Here is an 18,580-nt window from a genome sequence, read left to right as displayed (position 1 = left end):
CATGACAGTTTCTCTTTATTCCTATGATCTGCGTGCTCTAACACAAGACTGCACAGTGCAACTTGAAAATATGTACTCCCAATCAGTAGGTTAGATACATACTTTTAAGATGATACTATTTTTTTTCTTTCCTTCCTAGCCAATTTTTAGAGTACATTAAAAAAAGAATGGGTTGCTATTAGAGGTTTTGAAGTGACAAAGAATAATCCTTTAAAAAAAGGAATAATTCTAAGAGACAGCAGTTTCCCACTGCAGTACATAATTTAGGTGTGGAGGCATCCAGGCACTAATCAATACCTTGCCAACTTAAGGATTCTAAAAAGACTGACAGAATGACAACTGCTAGTTGAAGTATTTGCAGCTTATTTTAGCACAGATACGTAAAACATAATGTCAAAATCGGAAAACAGACCACTTTGCCTGAACAGAAAAATGATTCATAAAGAGAAAAATCTCACATGTAAATCATAACATCAATATTCAACCTATTTTCTTTTTCTTTTTTTTTTTTTTCTTTCTTTTCAATACATTTTCTTTCCAGGCTCTCTGGATTAGGTTTTGAAATTCAGTTGGCCAGATGAGATTTAGAGTAGTGTCTATTTATTTCCACATAGGACTAGGTGGGCTCTAAAGGAAAAAATGATAGAAACAAAAATATGACAATTTTTTTTTTTTTTTTTTTTGGTTTGCTGGTGAAGTTTGCCAGTTGAATAATGAGGGTTGGGCCCTGATAGGGATATTGACTCCTGGGAGTTCTCAAACTGTTGTCTTTAAGGTTTTTTAGCATCTTCATGCCTCTTTTCCTTATGATTTCCCTAAGTCCGTGATTAAGACCCCAGGCCCTTCTATCAGCTTCTTGTGCACATCAAGGCTAAAAGCAGACACACCTACAGGAGCAGGCAGGTGACAGCACAGATGAATGAGGAAGAGGGTGGTCACGTGGGGGGTCCAAGGTTTTCCCCTCCAGCTGATAAATGCCAGGAGGAAACAGAACCAAAATTATATGGTGACGAAGACACTGATATTGCAAAAGAATCTGGGTATTTTAGCGAAGTTGTTTGGTCTTTAAAGAGTGGCTCATTGAAAAAACATTCTAGGCTCACTGAAATGCTTTTGTCTGGGTTGCATCTCATTGGCAGGCACCAACTTGACTGTGGTTCCTGCTATAGTGCTGCTGGTGGCCCAGTTTGGTGGCGTGTTCCAGGATGGATTTCCTGGTGCCAGCCTGGAGCCCACGCCCACTGCCTTTCCACAGACTTTGTAGGCACCCGGTTTCCTAGATTAAATTCCTTTCTGGTTAAGATGAAGTGGTTTCCTGTTCTTGCAAGTGAACCTTGATTGATAGTGAAATACAAGATATCAAATTGCATTTTGGAGATACAGCGCCAAAGAAGATTACAACAATGCACTTGTTTTAAATAAATATTTAAAAGAAAGGAAAAATATCACAGATAACTAACTTTTTATTTTCCCCCTCCAAACCTATATGCTAGTCAGTATCGCCGTAAATAAAAGTATCAAGAATGACGGCACAGCTCTGGGAGCATGCGGAGGTGGAGCTTCCAGGATGGCCAGGAACGATTGGGAGTCAGGAGGAGGCCCTGCCAGGCCCCGGGAAAACCTTATGAATACTCTGAGTCTAATACCCCTGGTCAAGAGACTGGATACTTACCTACCCCACCACCACCACTGCTACCAAAACACAAAACAAAACAAAACCCCTTTACTGTTGGCTGAAAATCTCACTAAATGATTTAAGAGCACATCCGATTATATGCCCCAATAACTATCACGACAGCAAACTGTAAGAAATCACCATGGCTTCACATGAGAATGGTTTTTGACCTTGCTAAGAACTTCCTGCAACCTTCCAGCTATCTTTTGAGCTGCTATTTATATTTGAGAGCAAAAGAACTTTATATAGACCCATGTGTTCAGCTGCACCAAACAGACAGGAAGGCTGTTGCTTGACTAATTTACATACCAGATTCAAACATTTGACAATAATATTAAGTATTATACATTAATTTAAGTCATTTTAAATTTCTCCAATCCAAGGAAACTGACCAAATCAAATAACTTTGTATAGTTTAGATGAGTTAAATAATTTTTAATAGAGCCTTATTTGTTGGCCCTTAGAGCAGAACAATGCAAACTCAGGCCCAGCTAAGATTTGCGGCTCACCTTGCTACCCACTTGTTCTACTTTTCTGGACCTAGACTGGCCGCCTAACCTGCTGCCTACCTAATCTTTTATCTAGCTAAGAGAGGAGGAAACAGCAACAAAAAAGAATTACTATAGCAGGTCCGACTAGCAAACTTGAACTTGCCAAAAGACTAAGCTAGGCTCTATGGATATCCATATATTAAAAATAAATCCACCTTAATGACTCCTCTTCCTGGAAATCAACCAAACTGCTAGCCTGGAGATGGAAAATGACTTAAGGCGTAAGGAATTCTTCACCTGCATAAATCTGATCTTGATTCTTGAGAGCTAGGTTTCAATAAGAACTAGCCTAACATTTAACAGATAATTGTTATTTTACTTATTTTTTAAAATTTGTTTCTATTTTTATAACACTTTATAGAACTTATAAAATGGTGCTTATATAAAAATTCACACAAAGTTGCTAGAGAGCATACAATTTCCAAAAATCTTATAGGTTACATGAGATATTTTGATTACAGGCATGCAATGAATAATAATCATATCAGGGCAAATGGGGTATCCTGACCTCTGCTTCTCATGTTGTGTCTCCTTCTCTGACTCTCACCCTTCTTCTTCTGTCTGCCCCTTACAAGCACCCTGTGATTATATTGGGCCTATCTGGATAATTCAGGATACTCATCCCATTTCAGGATCTTTAATTTAATCCCATTTGTAAAGTCCCTTTTGCCATATAAGGTAACATATTCACAGGTTACAGGAATTAGGATGTGGACACATTATTCTGTTTACCATGGTCACTAAGATCACACATACCAAAGGAGAATATTACAATATCTTCGCAGCTACCTGTGTAATATTAACTAAGAGTGCTCACTATGAAGAAACCTATTCCTAAAAAATTTACTAAAAATGATGAAAGATTTGTCTTCTTCCATTTAGCCAAGTATATAATTTCTACATGACATAATGATCAACTGTAAAGAAAAATCATGAGGGTTTTCCCTCCAGTGTTCTTTTGCCACAGTAAAAATCAAGCATGTTCTCTCTCCGACTCACGAGGCAGATGACAGGCACATCCTGGTTGTTAGAGACGTGTCCTCATTCAGAGATACTGGTTCAGCCCTGATGTTACGTGGTAACAGCCTGATGGGTTATTTGACTGCACTAAGTATTACCTGTTTGAATAGAGTGTAGGCCTGTCGTGTGGATAGTGCTCATTGACGTATAAGGAAGAAGATGAAATCGTGGTCGCTAAGGAAGCAGCTTCAAACAGTGATGGAGTGCTAGGCACCAGGTCTGGCCTGTGTCGGGATCCCAGGGCTGGAAACGAAAGCAACACACACATTCACGAATCTCAAGAATAAATGAAGCTTTAGTATCTATAATAATCGAAAGGAGTCAAAAGCATTCATTTTACCTATCAGGCTGCAAATTCAATTATGAATTAACTGCACTTTTTTTTTCTGAATTACAGCAGAAATGTAAAATAGCTTCTTGCAAACAGGTTAAACAGAAAGGAAATTGCATTAATTTACAAAATGGCTCATGGAAATGACGTTATGAATGTTCTTTTAAAAACCTAATAAAGTGATTTACTATTTCAAAAAGATGGCATAAAAAAACTCTTAGGAGTTTAAGCAGATAATTTGACAGAGATTAAAAGGATGACTGGCAAGTGTATAAACAGACAGTGAACCTTTTTGCCCTCCCTGTGATATGCAAATAGCTGTGATTCTCAGGTTGGATCTAAGAATCCAGGCTTTTTAAGAGCCGGGAAACAAATACTTCAACAGACTAACAGTCAGCTCTACCTTAACCCCATCTGAGCCCATAAATACTTTTAAACATTATCCAGGACACTTACTGACATATTTTAACGCAAAGCTGCCCTTTTTAAAAATGAGAAAACACTCATTTATTCTTTAAAACTTAGGGACCCCTGAAATTACTTATGCAAGAGCCCACCCTTGTGAGGAAAGAGGAATGTTCAAGGCTGAGCAGTAACCCCTGCCCATCTCTCTGGAGTCTATGTGGATTCTTTCCATCACTCTCCCAGACTGACCTAAAATAGATGCTAATAAATACAATTATAACTTTAAGGTGTTCCTGATATTCCTTTATAGGCACAACAAATTCAAAATTAGAGATTTTTAGTGTGTAAATATAAACCGACCCTAGTAGGGATTCTTGTAGGAGTGTTAGGTTTTGGATTTTGGATGTGATGGGTATAGATGGTGGGGTAGGAAGCAACATGGAGGGGAAGCCAGGCAAGCACGGGAAAGGCTGGACTCTGGTCTGGGAAATCAGACGACACACTGGGGTGGTGGAGCTCTGCCTCCAATTCAAGTCAAAATAGAAAATTGTAGCGATGGATAAAAGATGATCATCATATAAAACCATTAATAACCAAAGTGCTCAACCTTCAAAAATTAGAAAGGCTTCAACTTTAATGTGACACCTGGCTTGCAATCTTCAATATTCTCGATCCCAACTTCTCATTAAATGGAAAGAAAAACACGAAAACTCTCCATAACATTGAAAACTGGCTGTCAAAAATAACCTGATATCAGATTCCAATGAATGGCCACTCCTCATAAGGTAGATGGAGCTGGTCTTCGACCTAGGTTTTGGGCATACCAGCTGTACTTCACAAAGTAGACATGACCTGAGTGACAGAGCAAAACACATCTGTCCAGTGACTCAATCTCAGGTCACACATCATTGGGAGGGTGACCCCTCAACCCACGAGGAGCAGCTCTTTGAGGGAGAAGTGTTTCCTCATGCTCCCATATCTTTCAGTTTTTTTCTAAAGCCAGTGTGGTAGGTAGAACTCTAAGATGACCCGTAATGACCCACACTCTTGTAAATTCTCCTTTTGTTGTGAGGCCTGCAAACATGATGAGCTGTTATTCCTGTGGCTATGTGATGTGACCTAGCAACAGGGATTTTACAGATGTAACTCAGGTTACCCTGAGTTGGCTAACATTGAGTTAGTCAAAGGGAAGATTATCCAGGGGAGCCTCACCTAATTGTACGAGCCCTTTAAATCTGGGTCTAGACGTCAGAGACAAGAAGTCAGAGAGACAAAGTGTTGGGGCTGACTTGCAGGACATTCTGTGTTTGAAGACAGAGGGGCAGCATGGTAGGGAATGTGGATGGACCCCAGGGCTAAACATGGCTCCTGGCTGTCAGACAGCAAAGAAGCAGGGATCTCCGCCCAACAGCTACAAGGAGCTGAATTCTGCCGACAACATGAATGAGCTTGGAAGAGGATTCGTCTTCAGCACTTCCTGATAAGAACTCAGCCGAGCTCAAAACAACCAGCTGGCATCATAATGACAGGATGAAATTCACACAAAACAATATTAACCTTAAATATAAATGGGCTAAATGCCCCAATTAAAAGACACAGATTGGCAAATTGAATAGAGTCAAGACCCATCAATGTGCTGTATTCAGGAGACCCATCTCACGTGCAAAAACTCACATAGGCTCAAAATAAAGGGATGGAGGAATATTTGCCAAGAAAATGGAGAAAAAAAAAAAAAGCAGGAGTTGCAATCCTAATCTCTGATAAAATAGACTTTAAACCAACAAAGATCAAAAGAGACAAAGAAGGCCATTACATAGTGGTAAAGGGATCAATGCAGCAAGAAGAGCGAACTATCCTAAATATATATGCACCCAATACAGGAGCACCCAGATTCATAAAGCAAGTTCTGAGAGACCTACAAAGAGACTTAGACTCCCACACAATAATAGCAGGAGACTTTAGCACCCCACTGTCAATAATAGACAGATCAATGAGACAGAAAATTAACAAGGATATTCAGGACTTGAACTCAGCTCTGGACCAAGCAGACCTAATAGACAGCTACAGAACTCTCCACCCCAAATCAACAGAATATACATTCTTCTCAGCACCTCACTGCACTTATTCTAAAATTGATCACATAACTGGAAGTAAAACACTCCTCAGAAAATGCAAAAGACTGGAAATCGTAACAGTCTCTCAGACTACAGTGCAATCAAATTAGAACTCAGGATTAAGAAACTCACTCAAAACTGCACAACTACATGGAAACTGAACCACCTGCTCCTGAATGACTACTGGGTAAATAACGAAATGAAGGCAGAAATAAAGATGTTCTTTGAAACCATGAGAATGAAGACAACGTACCAGAATCTCTGGGACACATGTAAAGCAGTGTGTAGAGGGAAATTTATAGCACTAAATGCCCACAAGAGAAAGCAGGAAAGACCTGAAATTGACACCATAACATCAAAATTACAAGAACTAGAGAAGCAACAGCAAACAAATTCAAAATCTAGCAGAAGACAAGAAATAACTAAGATCAGAGCAGAACTGAAGGAGATAGATACACAAAAAACTCTTCAAAAAAATCAATGCATCCAGGAGCTGGTTTTTTGAAAAGATCAACAAAATATATAGACCTCTAGCCAGACTAATAAAGAAGAAAAGAGAGAAGAATCAAATAGATGCAATAAAAAATGATATAGGGGATATCACCACTGATCCCACAGAAATACAAACTACCATCAGAGAATACTACGAACATTTCTTTGCGAATACACTAGAAAATCTAGAAGGAATGGATAAATTCCTGGACACATACATCCTCCCAAGTCTAAACCAGGAAGAAGTCAAATCCCTGAATAAATCAACAAGTTCTGAAATTGAGGCAGTAATTAATAGGCTACCAACCAGAAAAAGTCCAGCACCAGACAGATTCACGGCTGAATTCTACCAGAGGTACAAAGAAGAGCTGATACCATTTCTTCTGAAACTATTCCAAACAATAAAAAAGAGGGAATCCTCCCTAACTCATTTTATGACGCCAGCATCATCCTGATACCAAAATCTGGCAGAGACACAGCAAACAAAGAAAATTTCAGGCCAATATCTCTGATGAACATCGATGCCAAAATCCTCAATGAAATACTGGCAAACCGAATCCAGCGGCACATCAAAAAGCTTATCCACCACGATCAAGTCGGCTTCATCCCTGGGATGCAAGGCTGGTTGGTTCAACATACGCAAATCAATAAACTAATATAATTTTAAAATAAGTTTATCCTATTTCCCAGACTACAGACACCTGCAGTTTTGCATGTGCTATCAGAAAATCAGGTAGTATAGTGGGGGAGATGCCAGTGCAGGTGAGCTTAGGAGAAGGGGGTGAATGTCTGCTAGGAACTGGAGACATCACTTCAGAGAGGATCAAGGGCACCTCTGTAACTCTCTTGCTGAAATCACTAACTCCAGGTAAAAGTTGGTTTATGGGAAGATGAGAAAGAAAGAAACCAAACATAGCACATATGGATAAGTGCTGCTGAAGAAGGAATAGAAATAATACCACATCTTAAAGACTCTGAGGAAAAGAAAACCCCTAGAAGAGGTCTTAACTTCTGTAGAAAGTAGAAGACATTTTCAGGAAATGCTGAGATTCTCCAAAGAATATACTAATAGAAGAATCTAAAATGTCATTCTCCCATATTTGATTAGAAGGGAAAAAACAAATGATTAACTTGGCAGATAGAGAAAAGTATTTGATAAAATTCAGTACTCCTTCCTGATTAATAATAAAAAAAAAACTTTTAGCAAAGTAGGAATAAAAAAAGGAATTTCCTTGACTTGATTATGGGTATCAAATACAGCAAACTTCTTTTTCAACAGTGAAACATTAGAAGTACTCCCTTTAAAATCAGGACAAGGCAAAGCTGTCTACAATCACCACTTCTACTCATCATTGTACAAGAAGTCCTAGCCAGCAAGTAAGAAAGAAAAAAAGACAAAAAGGATGTGAAGTCAATGCAATAGCAACAAATGGCCAGAAAACGCAACTCTTAAAAAAGGTACTATTTTTACAAATCCAGAAAAAAATGTATATCAATATCCCTGCATGTATCTAAGAAATAAATCTAACGAAAGGTATATATACAAGCCACACAAGAAAAATATTATAAAACTTTATTTAAATTCATTAAAGCGCTCACTTTGGCAGCACATATACTAAAATTGGAATGATACAGAGAAGATTAGCATGGCCCCTGTGCAGGGATGACATGCAAATTTGTGAAACGTTCCATATTTTTCCTTTCTGCCTCTTTTCTTCCCTTCTCTTGGTACCTGCTCGTGGTTATGAAGCTTTCAAAGTAAAGAACATGTAGTACCTCCCAAGTATTACCAGTGGGTACCAAAAAAAAAATCATTAAAGAAGACCTAAATGAAGAGACAACTTATTGTTACATTGAGTGTATGTGTGTGCTTGTGTACTTGTGCATATGTGTATGTGTACATGCACAGAATAAGGTCTAGAAGTAAAAGCAACAAAATGTTAGTATTTGTTACCATCAGGTAGTGGAAGCAGACATTTTTCTTTTTGAATTAGTATTGTCCAATTTTTATCATAAACCACAAATTGTATTTCTTATGTGGTAGTTAAAATTTGCATGAACACTGCATCTTACTGTAGCTATCCTATTTATTTATTTATTTATTTATTTATTTATTTGGGACAGAGTCTTGCTCTGTTGCCCAGGCTGGAATGCAATGGTGCAATCTCAGCTCCCTGCAGCCTCTGCCTCCCAGGTTCAAGTGATTCTCATGCCTCAGCTTCCTGAATAGCTGGGATTATAGGCGCCCGCTACCATGCCTGGCTAATTTTTTGTATTTTCAGTGGAGACAGGGTTTTGCCATGTTGGCCAGGCTGGTTTCGAACTCCTGACCTCAAGTGACCCACCCACCTCGGCCTCCCAAAGTGTTGGGATTACAGGCGTGAGCCACTGCGCCTGGCCACTGTAGCTATCCTTTAAAAACTTAAATAATATATTTTATTTCTTAGAGCAGGTATTTTTAAATTTTTCTTCTGCAAATTTACTTGTATAAATAAATCACAAGAACGTTTGTCTTTTTTAAAAAGTTACATATCTTTACCTTCTTCATCAAGGCTGCTAAAACTTTGTCCTTCAGTCAGCAAATCTCGCTTCTCATCCTTCCATTCCTGGCTAATTGAGGACACAATCTCCTGTGAAGTGGCCTTTAGGGCGGCGATTGAATTGCACCGTTTCTTAGACGGTGAGGCCTTCAAAGCTAGACAGAAAGGAAAAGGACAAATACAGATATTTACTGTAAAATCATATTACTATGTTATTTAAAAGTGAATATTTTATTATTTATTAACATTTTAGTTATTATTTGAATAGAAGACAAGAGGCTTATTTTATATATACGGAAAGGGAGATGAACTTGTTTCATCTCATGAATACGACAAATTGGCTATATTATTTGTCCAAAATGACTTGACTTAAATCAGAATATCCTAAAGCAAATTAAAAGTTAAAATTTCTCTCCAGATTTTGCAATAAAGCAATAAAGTCTTACTTGAGGTAAAATTCAAATGTTTTATTGCTAAAGAATCATTCCCCCCACTCCAAACAATGTTTTTCTAGTGCTGGGAGGAGGATGGGTGAGTTGATAAGCACAGATGGTAAAGTATAGAGAATTCTCACGACCCTGGTTTTATTAACTTGGGACTGGGAATTTCTAAACATGCCAATGTTTGATCTTATACTCATGTTGCCCAATTTAGCCAGGTTACTTCTAGTTGTTTTTTTCTTTCTGTGACTTTCCACTGACATTTCCTACCCTTTAGGTCTTTTCTAGGTCATGGTTTTATGTCAGACGTATAATTCACTTCCAATCTTTGTCTAAACAGCAGTCTACAACGTCAGAAGTGTATTGGGAACCTGAACTAATGAAAATGTACTTTACCATCAATCATGCTTGCTGAAGCCTGGGACTTCACGGAGGACACGTCCATGGAAGCTGCTTAAGCAGCAGCCAGGCCATCCTTAATTACATTCACTATTTGCTGCAATAATTCTTCTTGGCTTAATATTGCTAGAGAATTTCCTTCGAGGGAGGGGGAGAGGGAAGTTGAGGCCTGTTTATGCTTTCCCCTGAATATGTTTTTGGCAGTGTCTCTCCTCCTTTAGAGGTTTGCATAAAGGGGTAGCCTGATAGCAAATGCATTAGAGTAATTGTGTTTCGCCTTGGGAATCTCGGAGCTTAGATTACACAGCTCATCTGGGGCCTTCCCAGAGGCTGCTTGCAAGAACTTAATTGGATTAGGATTTTGGGACACACAAATGAGAGAAGAATGGAGGACAATCTCTCCACTTAAAGAGAAGGAAGGTTTATTTGTCCCTCGAGCAGTCTTAGAATCATAATAATATCATCATCCTAATAAATAACATTCGTGGAGGGCTTTAGAGTCTGGAATCCAACATTCACATTGCATATCTCAAACCATCCACATGCATGAGGAAGAGGAAGGCCCTTTTTTAGGTCCAGAAACTGAGAATAGAAAGATTGTGGTTTGCCCAAGGTCACAGAACTAGCAAGCATGAATCTCAGGTGTCTTTCTTTTCTTCTTAAGTTGCTTTCTAGGTGGTTCATTTTCTAGCTCTTTAGCATTCTGTTTTCTGGTTAAACTGAGGGGAGAAAAAGATAAACCTTGAACTTGTTTTTCTTTGAGGGGAAGAAATTTTTGAATGTTTAAAAAATAAGTTATGTTTACCTTAATCCTCCACTCTCTCAAACAGTGGTTACACTTGTTTTACAAGGAAGAAGCCATTATTGTCACACTGGCCTCTGCCTTAACATTCTATCTGCTAACTTTTATTTATTTATTTTATTTTATTTTTAAGTTCTGGGATACACGTGCTAAACGTGCAGGTTTGTTACACAGGTATACATGTGCCATGGTGGTTGCTACACCTATGAACCTATCATCTCTATCTGCTAACTTTTATAGACCTTTAATAAACTCCTGTCTTTCAATATAGTATTTTAAAACTTCTTCTTCTTTTTTTTTTTTTTTTTTTTTTTTTGAGACAGAGTTTTGCTCTTGTTGCCCAGGCTGGAGAGCAATCGTGCAATCTCGGCTCACTGCAACCTCTACCTCCCGGGTTCAAGCAATTCTCCTGCCTCAGCCGCCTGAGTAGCTGGGATTACAGGCATGCGCCACCATACCTGGCTAATTTTGTATTTTTAGTAGAGACGGAGTTTCTCCATGTTGGTCAGGCTGGTTTCGAACTCCTGACCTCAGGGGATCTGCCTGCCTTGGCCTCCCAAAGTGCTAGGATTACAGACATGAGCCACTGTGCCCAGCTGTATTTTAAAACTTCTAAATCAGAGGATCTCAGATGTGGGTTGGAAACTAAGGGGTCTCTGAGACCCTTTCAGAAGATCTGTGATGTTAAAATTATTTTCATCATCATCATAAGACACTATTTGCCTTTTTCACTTTCATTCTCTCACATGTGTAGAGTTTTCTAGATGTTACATGATCTGTGATGTCTGATCTGTGATGTCACCACATATTGAATTCAGAAGCAGATGTGAGACTCCAACTTATCTTCTATTAAGCCAGACGTTAAGGATTTCAAAAAAAAAGGTGAAACAATTCCACTTTTCTCACTAAATTATTGGTGGAAAATATAATTATATTTTGTAATTACTTATGTTAAAAATTGACTGATGTTAACATGCAATTTTTTGTTAACTGGTAAGAATTAATAAATATTTTTAAATTTTTCCCGATTTTAACTTTTAATATCGGAAATATAAATAGCTATCACCCACATAAATAAAAGCTCTTTGGTGTCCTCAATAATTTTTAAGGGTGTAATGTGGCCCTGAGACCAAAAGGTTTGAGAACTGCTTTTCTACATCATAGTTCTTAGGTCAATGTTATTTCTCTAAACGAAGAAACAGCTATGATCAAAAGGTTTTCGGCAGTACCAAGGAAATGCGATCAGGGTGAGAGCCGTGTAATGAGGAAAAAATACTCAGGAGAGCTATACTCACGGCATTTCATGGAGTGGGGCCAAAAGACTGGAAAAAGAAGTAACTCTTTGTTCTTTATCAGCATCACATACAACGAAGAGCAGAGAAGACCGGAAAACAAACCTCTGCCAAGACCACATAGCACCACAACAAAGAGTTCACTTTTGTCTCAAGTGCTGAGTTTCTTCCTTAAAGGAATGATCTCACTCAGCAGATAAGAGCTTGGATTTTGCAGAAATTTAATTCTCAGGATCTCTTTTGACTGGGTAACATTGAGAGCTGGTTTGGGTGGCTGGCTGCTTCCTTTTGTGTGGCAGAAACGCCTGGGTTTGTCTTTGGCTCCACCATGGCTGGCGGTAGGTATCCTGTGCCCATTTCCAGCCTCGCATCCTGCCACTCAACTGCCTCCATGTTCACTTTTCAGCTCACCCTTCTGCCATATTGGAACCTACCATGTTCATTCTGCCCTTAGGCCTTTGCACATGCTGTTCTTTCTCCTTGAGATGCCCTTCCTGTCTCTCTTCTTAATGAACTCTGGGTTACATTTTCAGGATTTAGTTGAAATATCTTTTTCTCTGAGCTCTCTTTTGGAAGAAATGGTCTTTTTTTCTCTTATTTCTCTCCGCGTACCCATAGTAGCATATGCAGAAATATTAGCAATTGTTTCATTATAGATCTGTCACATGTTTCAATCTCTGGCTCAAAACAGACTATTAAATTATTGAGGGAGGAACTAATCAATATTTAAAAAGCTTTCTATATCATCAGTGCTTAGTGTAGTGCTAGATACATAATAGGTGCACGAGAGTTTGTTCATGAATGCGTTATTGTTCTGAAATTTTAGAACAGTTAATTTTCTTTAACAAATTAATTTAACTCATATTCTATTCAAGAAACTAAGCTTTAGTACTTTAGACAAATTATTCGTACGGAGAATTTCAGTGAAGTTTCAATATAATGGTGACTAATATTTCCAGGAAATATTACAGGATTTTGTAGACATTATTACACTGGCAGCATTACTCACTTGTGGGTGGGATGAAGGGATTTAAAAAGGTTAAAAAACACTGACTTCAAAAAAGAGACTTGAAGACCAGGTACTATTTTCTTGGTGGGAGGGGAGTATATGCCTTTAGGCATTAAGGGCTTTGAATTAACCATGGTTGATGAAACATCTTAAAGTTGTGTTTTCAAGTGTCTACTTTTCTAGTAATTTAATTACCCTTTGAAATGGTGGTGTTAGATAAAAATTCCATTCATTCATTGCATTATTCATCAAATAACCATTGAGTGTCTACTGTGTGCCAGGAAATGTGCTAAGTGAAAGTTAACGACTTTGTGCACCAGGGAATCCATGGACGTTTATTTCCTTTAGCATTATTATTATCATTATTAACATGGAAGGGTTTTAACAGAAATCAGCAAGAGCAGATTTATATTTTAAACTGATTCCTCTAGCTGCAGTGTGTGTGTGTGGGGGGGAAATTGGATTGAATGGGTACATGATGGGAGGCAAAGAGACCTGTTTGGGGCCACAACTTTATGCAAAAAAATAATAATAATAAAACCTTCAAACCAAGAAACCCAGTGGCTGAATCAGGAGAGGTACTATGAGAGAAGGGGCTGCACTCCTGATACTGCAGAGTGAGGACTGATAGGTGTTGCTGAGTAACCGCACGTGGGTGGTGAGCAGAAGGAAGGGGTCAAGGGATGACGCCAGCATTCTGGCTGGGTAATTGGGTGGATTGTGGTGGCCTTCCATAAGACGTGGACCCAGGTAGAGAGGCAGACTCTGGGGTGGTAAGTGGCTAAATTCAATTTTGGGCATGCCGAGCTTCTGGAATCCAGTGGATGCTTAAGTTTGGGGAGTGCACAGGCAAGGGGAATTGCTAGAAGTGTGGGGAGTAAGTTGCAAGTACACAGATGGTAACTGAACCCTTGGGAGAACGGGGAATTACCCAGAGTGCTGTATAAGAAGAGGCCAAGTCAGAGCCTGGACCCTGAGGAACAACCACAATAAGAGTGAGCAGGGATGAAAAGCTTCCAAAGGATACCAAGGGGGAGAAGAGAGGCTGGAAGGCAACCAGGGAAGTCCTGAGTTACGAAAGACAAGTGAAGAGAGTATTTTACAGAGAACTGCTATCAGTGGTCTCACATGCTGCAGAGTTTTAAGAAGACTGAAAGAGGCTGAGTGCGGTGGCTCACACCTGTAATCCCAGCACTTTGGGAGGCCAAGGTGGGTGGATCACTTGAGGTCAGGAGTTCGAGACCAGCCTGGCCAACATGGTGAAACCCTGTCTCTACTAAAAATATAAACATTAGCTGGGTGTGGTGGCGCATGCCTGTGGTCCCAGCTACTCCGGAGGCTGAGGCAGGAGAATCACTTGAACCTGGGAGGCAGAGGTTGCAGTGAGCTGAGACAGTGTCACTGTACTCCAGCCTGGGGAACAGAGTGAGACTTCACCTCAAAAAAACAAAAAACAAAAAAACCTGAAAGTTGTTCAATGGCTTGAGCAATGATTGTTGATTCCCTCAAAAATAACATTTTCGTAGAGTGGTGGGATCAAAAGCCACTGGAGAACACTGAATAGTGACAAGAAATAAAAAAAGTGAGACAGCAAGTACATCCAACTCTCATCTCCAATAGGGTGATGGTGAAGGAGGAAAAAGATACACCAGGAACTGAAGAGAGATGGAGTGTTGAGGAGGTTTGTTTCTATGATATATGAGAATGAGCAGATGGAAGGATGAGGTGTGGAGCCAGAAGAGGGAGTGAATGGTTAAAATTACCTGTAGTGGAGGTATTCTCTACAGGGATCTGTCCTGGACCTTAAGGAGAAAATCGGACCCAGTATACATGGTATCTTCATCCATTCAACAAATAAAAATTACAATATGTGCACCCTCCAAACCCACACGGCTTCACTAAGTGCTGCGGATACAGCAGTCAGCTTACTTTTTTTCTTTCTTTCTTTTTTTTTTTTTTTTTAGATAGAGTCTTGCTCTGTCACCCAGGCTGGAGTGTAGTGGCACAATCTCAGCTCACTGCAACCTCTGCCTCCCGGGTTCAAGCGATTCTCCTGCCTCAGCCTCCCAAGTAGCTGGGATTACAGGCATGTGCCACCACGTCCGGCTAATTTTTGTATTTTTAGTAGAGATGGGGTTTCACCACATTGGTCAGGCTGGTCTCAAACTCCTGACCTCGTGATCCGCACACCTCGGCCTCCCAAAGTCTTGGGATTACAGGCGTGAGCCACCGTGCCCAGCTAGCTAACATTTAAATAAAGGAGATAGGCATTAAGTAAGTAAAACCTATAGCATAGGACCTAAACTATAGGTCATTATAGGTCATGATAAATGTTAGAAAACATAAAGTAAGAAAAGTAGATAGGAATCACCTTTCCCACTGTAGCAGGACTATAAACATTATCACTACTATCTACACACTAAACAAAAGTGATAAAGTACCTGACTGTGCTTTGAAGTGAAATATCTTATTCAATAAGTGGTATTAGGACAATAGTTAACTACCTGGGATAAAACAAGGTTAGATCTCCCTCACTTCATACACCAAAATGAATACAACATAGATTAAAGAAAAAAAAAAAACATAAACAACAATCTAGAAAAGGTAAAAGAAAAATATGGGTGAACATTTATCTGATTATTCAATGGTGAAGTCCAGGCTTAACTAAAAAGAATCCCACATTTATGGGATGTAAGATATAAGATGGCAACACTCCCCAAATTCAACACAATCTTTATCAAACTACCAGCTACCTTTTTCCCCCCAGAAATTAACAAACTGATTATAAAAATTCATAGGGACATACAAGGAACCCAGAATAGCCAAAACAGTATGAAAAGGAGTAGTTGAAAGACTCATACTTCTTGATTAGGAAACTTAACAATACAAACCAGAAGTAATCAGGATAGTATGGTACTGGTATGAGGGTAGGCATATTGATCAATGGAACAGATGTGACAGTCAAGAAGTAAATCCTTATACTTGTGGTCAATCGACTTTCTTTTCTTTTTTTGGTCTGGTTTATGTTCTGTCATGATGATTTTCAATAAGAGTGCCAAGATAATTCAATAGGGGGAAAGAATAGGCTTTTCAACAAATGGTGGTGAAACAACTGGCTATCCCACATGCAAAAGAATGAAGATAGACTCTACCTCATATCATATACAAAAAAGTTAAATCAGAATGAATCACAAAACTAAATGTAAGAGCTAAGACTATAAAACTCTTCGAAGAAAACACGAGAGTAATCTTCATGACCTTGGGTTAGGCAATGCTTTCTTAGATCACACCAAAGGTACCAGCAACAAAAGGAAAAAAATTGGACATTAAAATTAAAAAATTTTGTGCTTCAAAAGACACTACCAAAAAAGTAAAAAGACAGCCCACAGAATGGAAGAAAATATTTGCAAATCATATATCTGATAACGGACTTGTGTCCAGAATATACAAAGAACTCTTACAACTCAATAACAAAAAGACAACTCAACTAAAAATGGGCAAAGGGTTTGAGTGAGCATTTCTCCAAAGAAGATATAATTGCCAATAAGCACATACAAGATGTTTAATATCATTAGTCATTAGAGAAATGCAAATCAAAACTACAGTGAGATACTACTTCATGCCTACCAGGATGGCCGAAAGAAAAAAAGACAGGCAATGACATATGTCAGTGAGGACGTAGAGAAACTGGAACCCGTATATGTTGCTGGTGGGATTGTAAAATGACACAGCTGCTTTGGAAAGGAGTTTGACAGTTCCTCAAAATGTTATCAGAGAGTTACCATCTGACCCAGCAGTTCCACTTCTAGGTATATATTCAGAAGAAATGAAAATATATGCCCATACAAAACCTTGTCCATGAATGGTCGTAACAGCACTATTCATAATGGCCAAAATGGAAACATTCCAAATATCTATCAACTGATGAATAAACAAACTATGGTATATCAATATAATGGAATATTCTGCAATAAAAAGAATAAATTACAATGCTACAGATAAACCCCAAAAATATTCTTTTAAGTGCAAAAAGCCAAACAGAAAAGTTCACATTATATGATTTATATGAAATGCCAGAATAGGCAAAACCATAGAGACAGAAAGTAAATCAGTAGTTGCCAGGGGCTGGGAAGAGGACGGAATGGGGAGTGACTGCTAATGGGTATGGGGTTTCTTTTTGGGGTAATGAAAATGTTCTAAAATTAGAAAATCGCTGGGCATGGTGGCTCATGCCTGTATCTGAACACTTTGGAAGGCTGAGGTGGGTGGATCACCTCAGGTCAGCAGTTCAAGACCAGCCTGGCCAACGTGGTGAAACCCCATCTCTACTAAAAATACAAAAATTAGCTGGGTGTGGTGGCTCATGCCTGTAATCCCAGCTATTTGGGAGGCTAAGAAAGGAGAATCACTTGAACCCAGGAGGCGGAGGTTACAGTAAGCCAAGATTGCGCCATTGCACTCCAACCTGGGCGACAGAGTGAGACTCCATCTCAAAATAAATAAATACATAAATTTGAAAAATTAGAAAATGGTGATGATTGCATAACTGTGAATAAATCAAGAATCATAAGCCTGTACACTTTAAAAGGGTGAAGCATACACATCTTAATTATATCTCAATAAAGCTATTATTAAAAAATAGATAATAAAATCAAAATAAGAAAATGTCAACAGATTTGATTACCCATGCGTTAAAAAACTTGTTCCATTAAAAACCTGATAAACTATCCAAACTAGAAAAATCTGTGACACATGCCATATTTTATGAAATTGAAGATGCCGTTGATTGTACCATTAATTTATATGCCCCTAAGAAAGAAAAACCTCCCAAGATGGGGAGTCTCCTAAGGGAGGCTCACCAAAGCTAGAACATTAAAGGGCTAGATCCTCCAAAACGCACCAGGGGCTGCAGTGAAACCCATGTTTTTCCAACCTTGGCACAGGGCTAAGAAAGTTGAAAAAATCTTTCTTAAAAATTGGAACCACAGCAGGGCGCGGTGGCTTAAGCCTGTAATCCCAGCACTTTGGGAGGCTGAGGTGGGTGGGTTGCTTGAGGCTAGGAGTTCAAGACAGCCTGGCCAACATGACGAAACCCCATCTTTACTAAAAGCAAAAACCAGCTGGGTGTGGTAGTGCATGCTTGTAATCCCAGCTACTCAGGAGGCTGAGGCAGAAGAACCGCTTAAATCCAGGAGACAGAGGTTGCAGTGAGCCGAAATCGCGCCACTGCACTCCACCCTGGGTGACAGAGTGAGACCCTGACTCAAAAAAAAAAAAAAAAAAAAAATTGGAACCACAAGCTGGTATTCATGTAGGCTTGCAGTCTCAATAAACACTAACTTATAGTCTATTCTAGGCCAAAGAAGCCTTGGGCAAATAATTTATGGTGATGTCAATTTGACAGCAATTTTAAGACACCATTGAGAGAGTCAAATGTGGAAGAAAGTTTCCCTTAGAGTGAAATAAGGTTAAAAAAGGGATTAGTATCTTTAATACATGGAATTGATATT

General features: G+C 39.0%; 1 protein-coding gene and 1 non-coding gene across 4 annotated transcripts in view; one reads left to right on the top strand and one right to left on the bottom strand.

Annotated features, from left to right (window-relative positions):
• Positions 1-18,580, bottom strand: part of PIP5K1B (phosphatidylinositol-4-phosphate 5-kinase type 1 beta) — a 305,964-nt gene that overhangs the window by 67,270 nt on the left and 220,114 nt on the right. For all 3 annotated transcript variants that reach the window (XM_055294401.2, XM_063609935.1, XM_063609936.1), the window contains 2 exons: positions 9,128-9,283; positions 3,345-3,489 (listed from right to left, as the gene is read on the bottom strand). In XM_055294401.2, the coding sequence (XP_055150376.1) occupies positions 3,345-3,489; positions 9,128-9,283 (301 nt within the window). The remainder of the gene's footprint in view (positions 1-3,344; positions 3,490-9,127; positions 9,284-18,580) is intronic.
• LOC129490967 (U6 spliceosomal RNA) lies at positions 8,180-8,286 on the top strand. The gene has a single exon (XR_008660417.1). It is a non-coding gene; the product is annotated as a U6 spliceosomal RNA (small nuclear RNA).

Source organism: Symphalangus syndactylus, chromosome 9 (assembly GCF_028878055.3).
Source record: "Symphalangus syndactylus isolate Jambi chromosome 9, NHGRI_mSymSyn1-v2.1_pri, whole genome shotgun sequence".
Classification (NCBI taxonomy): domain Eukaryota; kingdom Metazoa; phylum Chordata; class Mammalia; order Primates; family Hylobatidae; genus Symphalangus; species Symphalangus syndactylus.
This window is presented reverse-complemented; position numbering and strand designations above follow the sequence as displayed.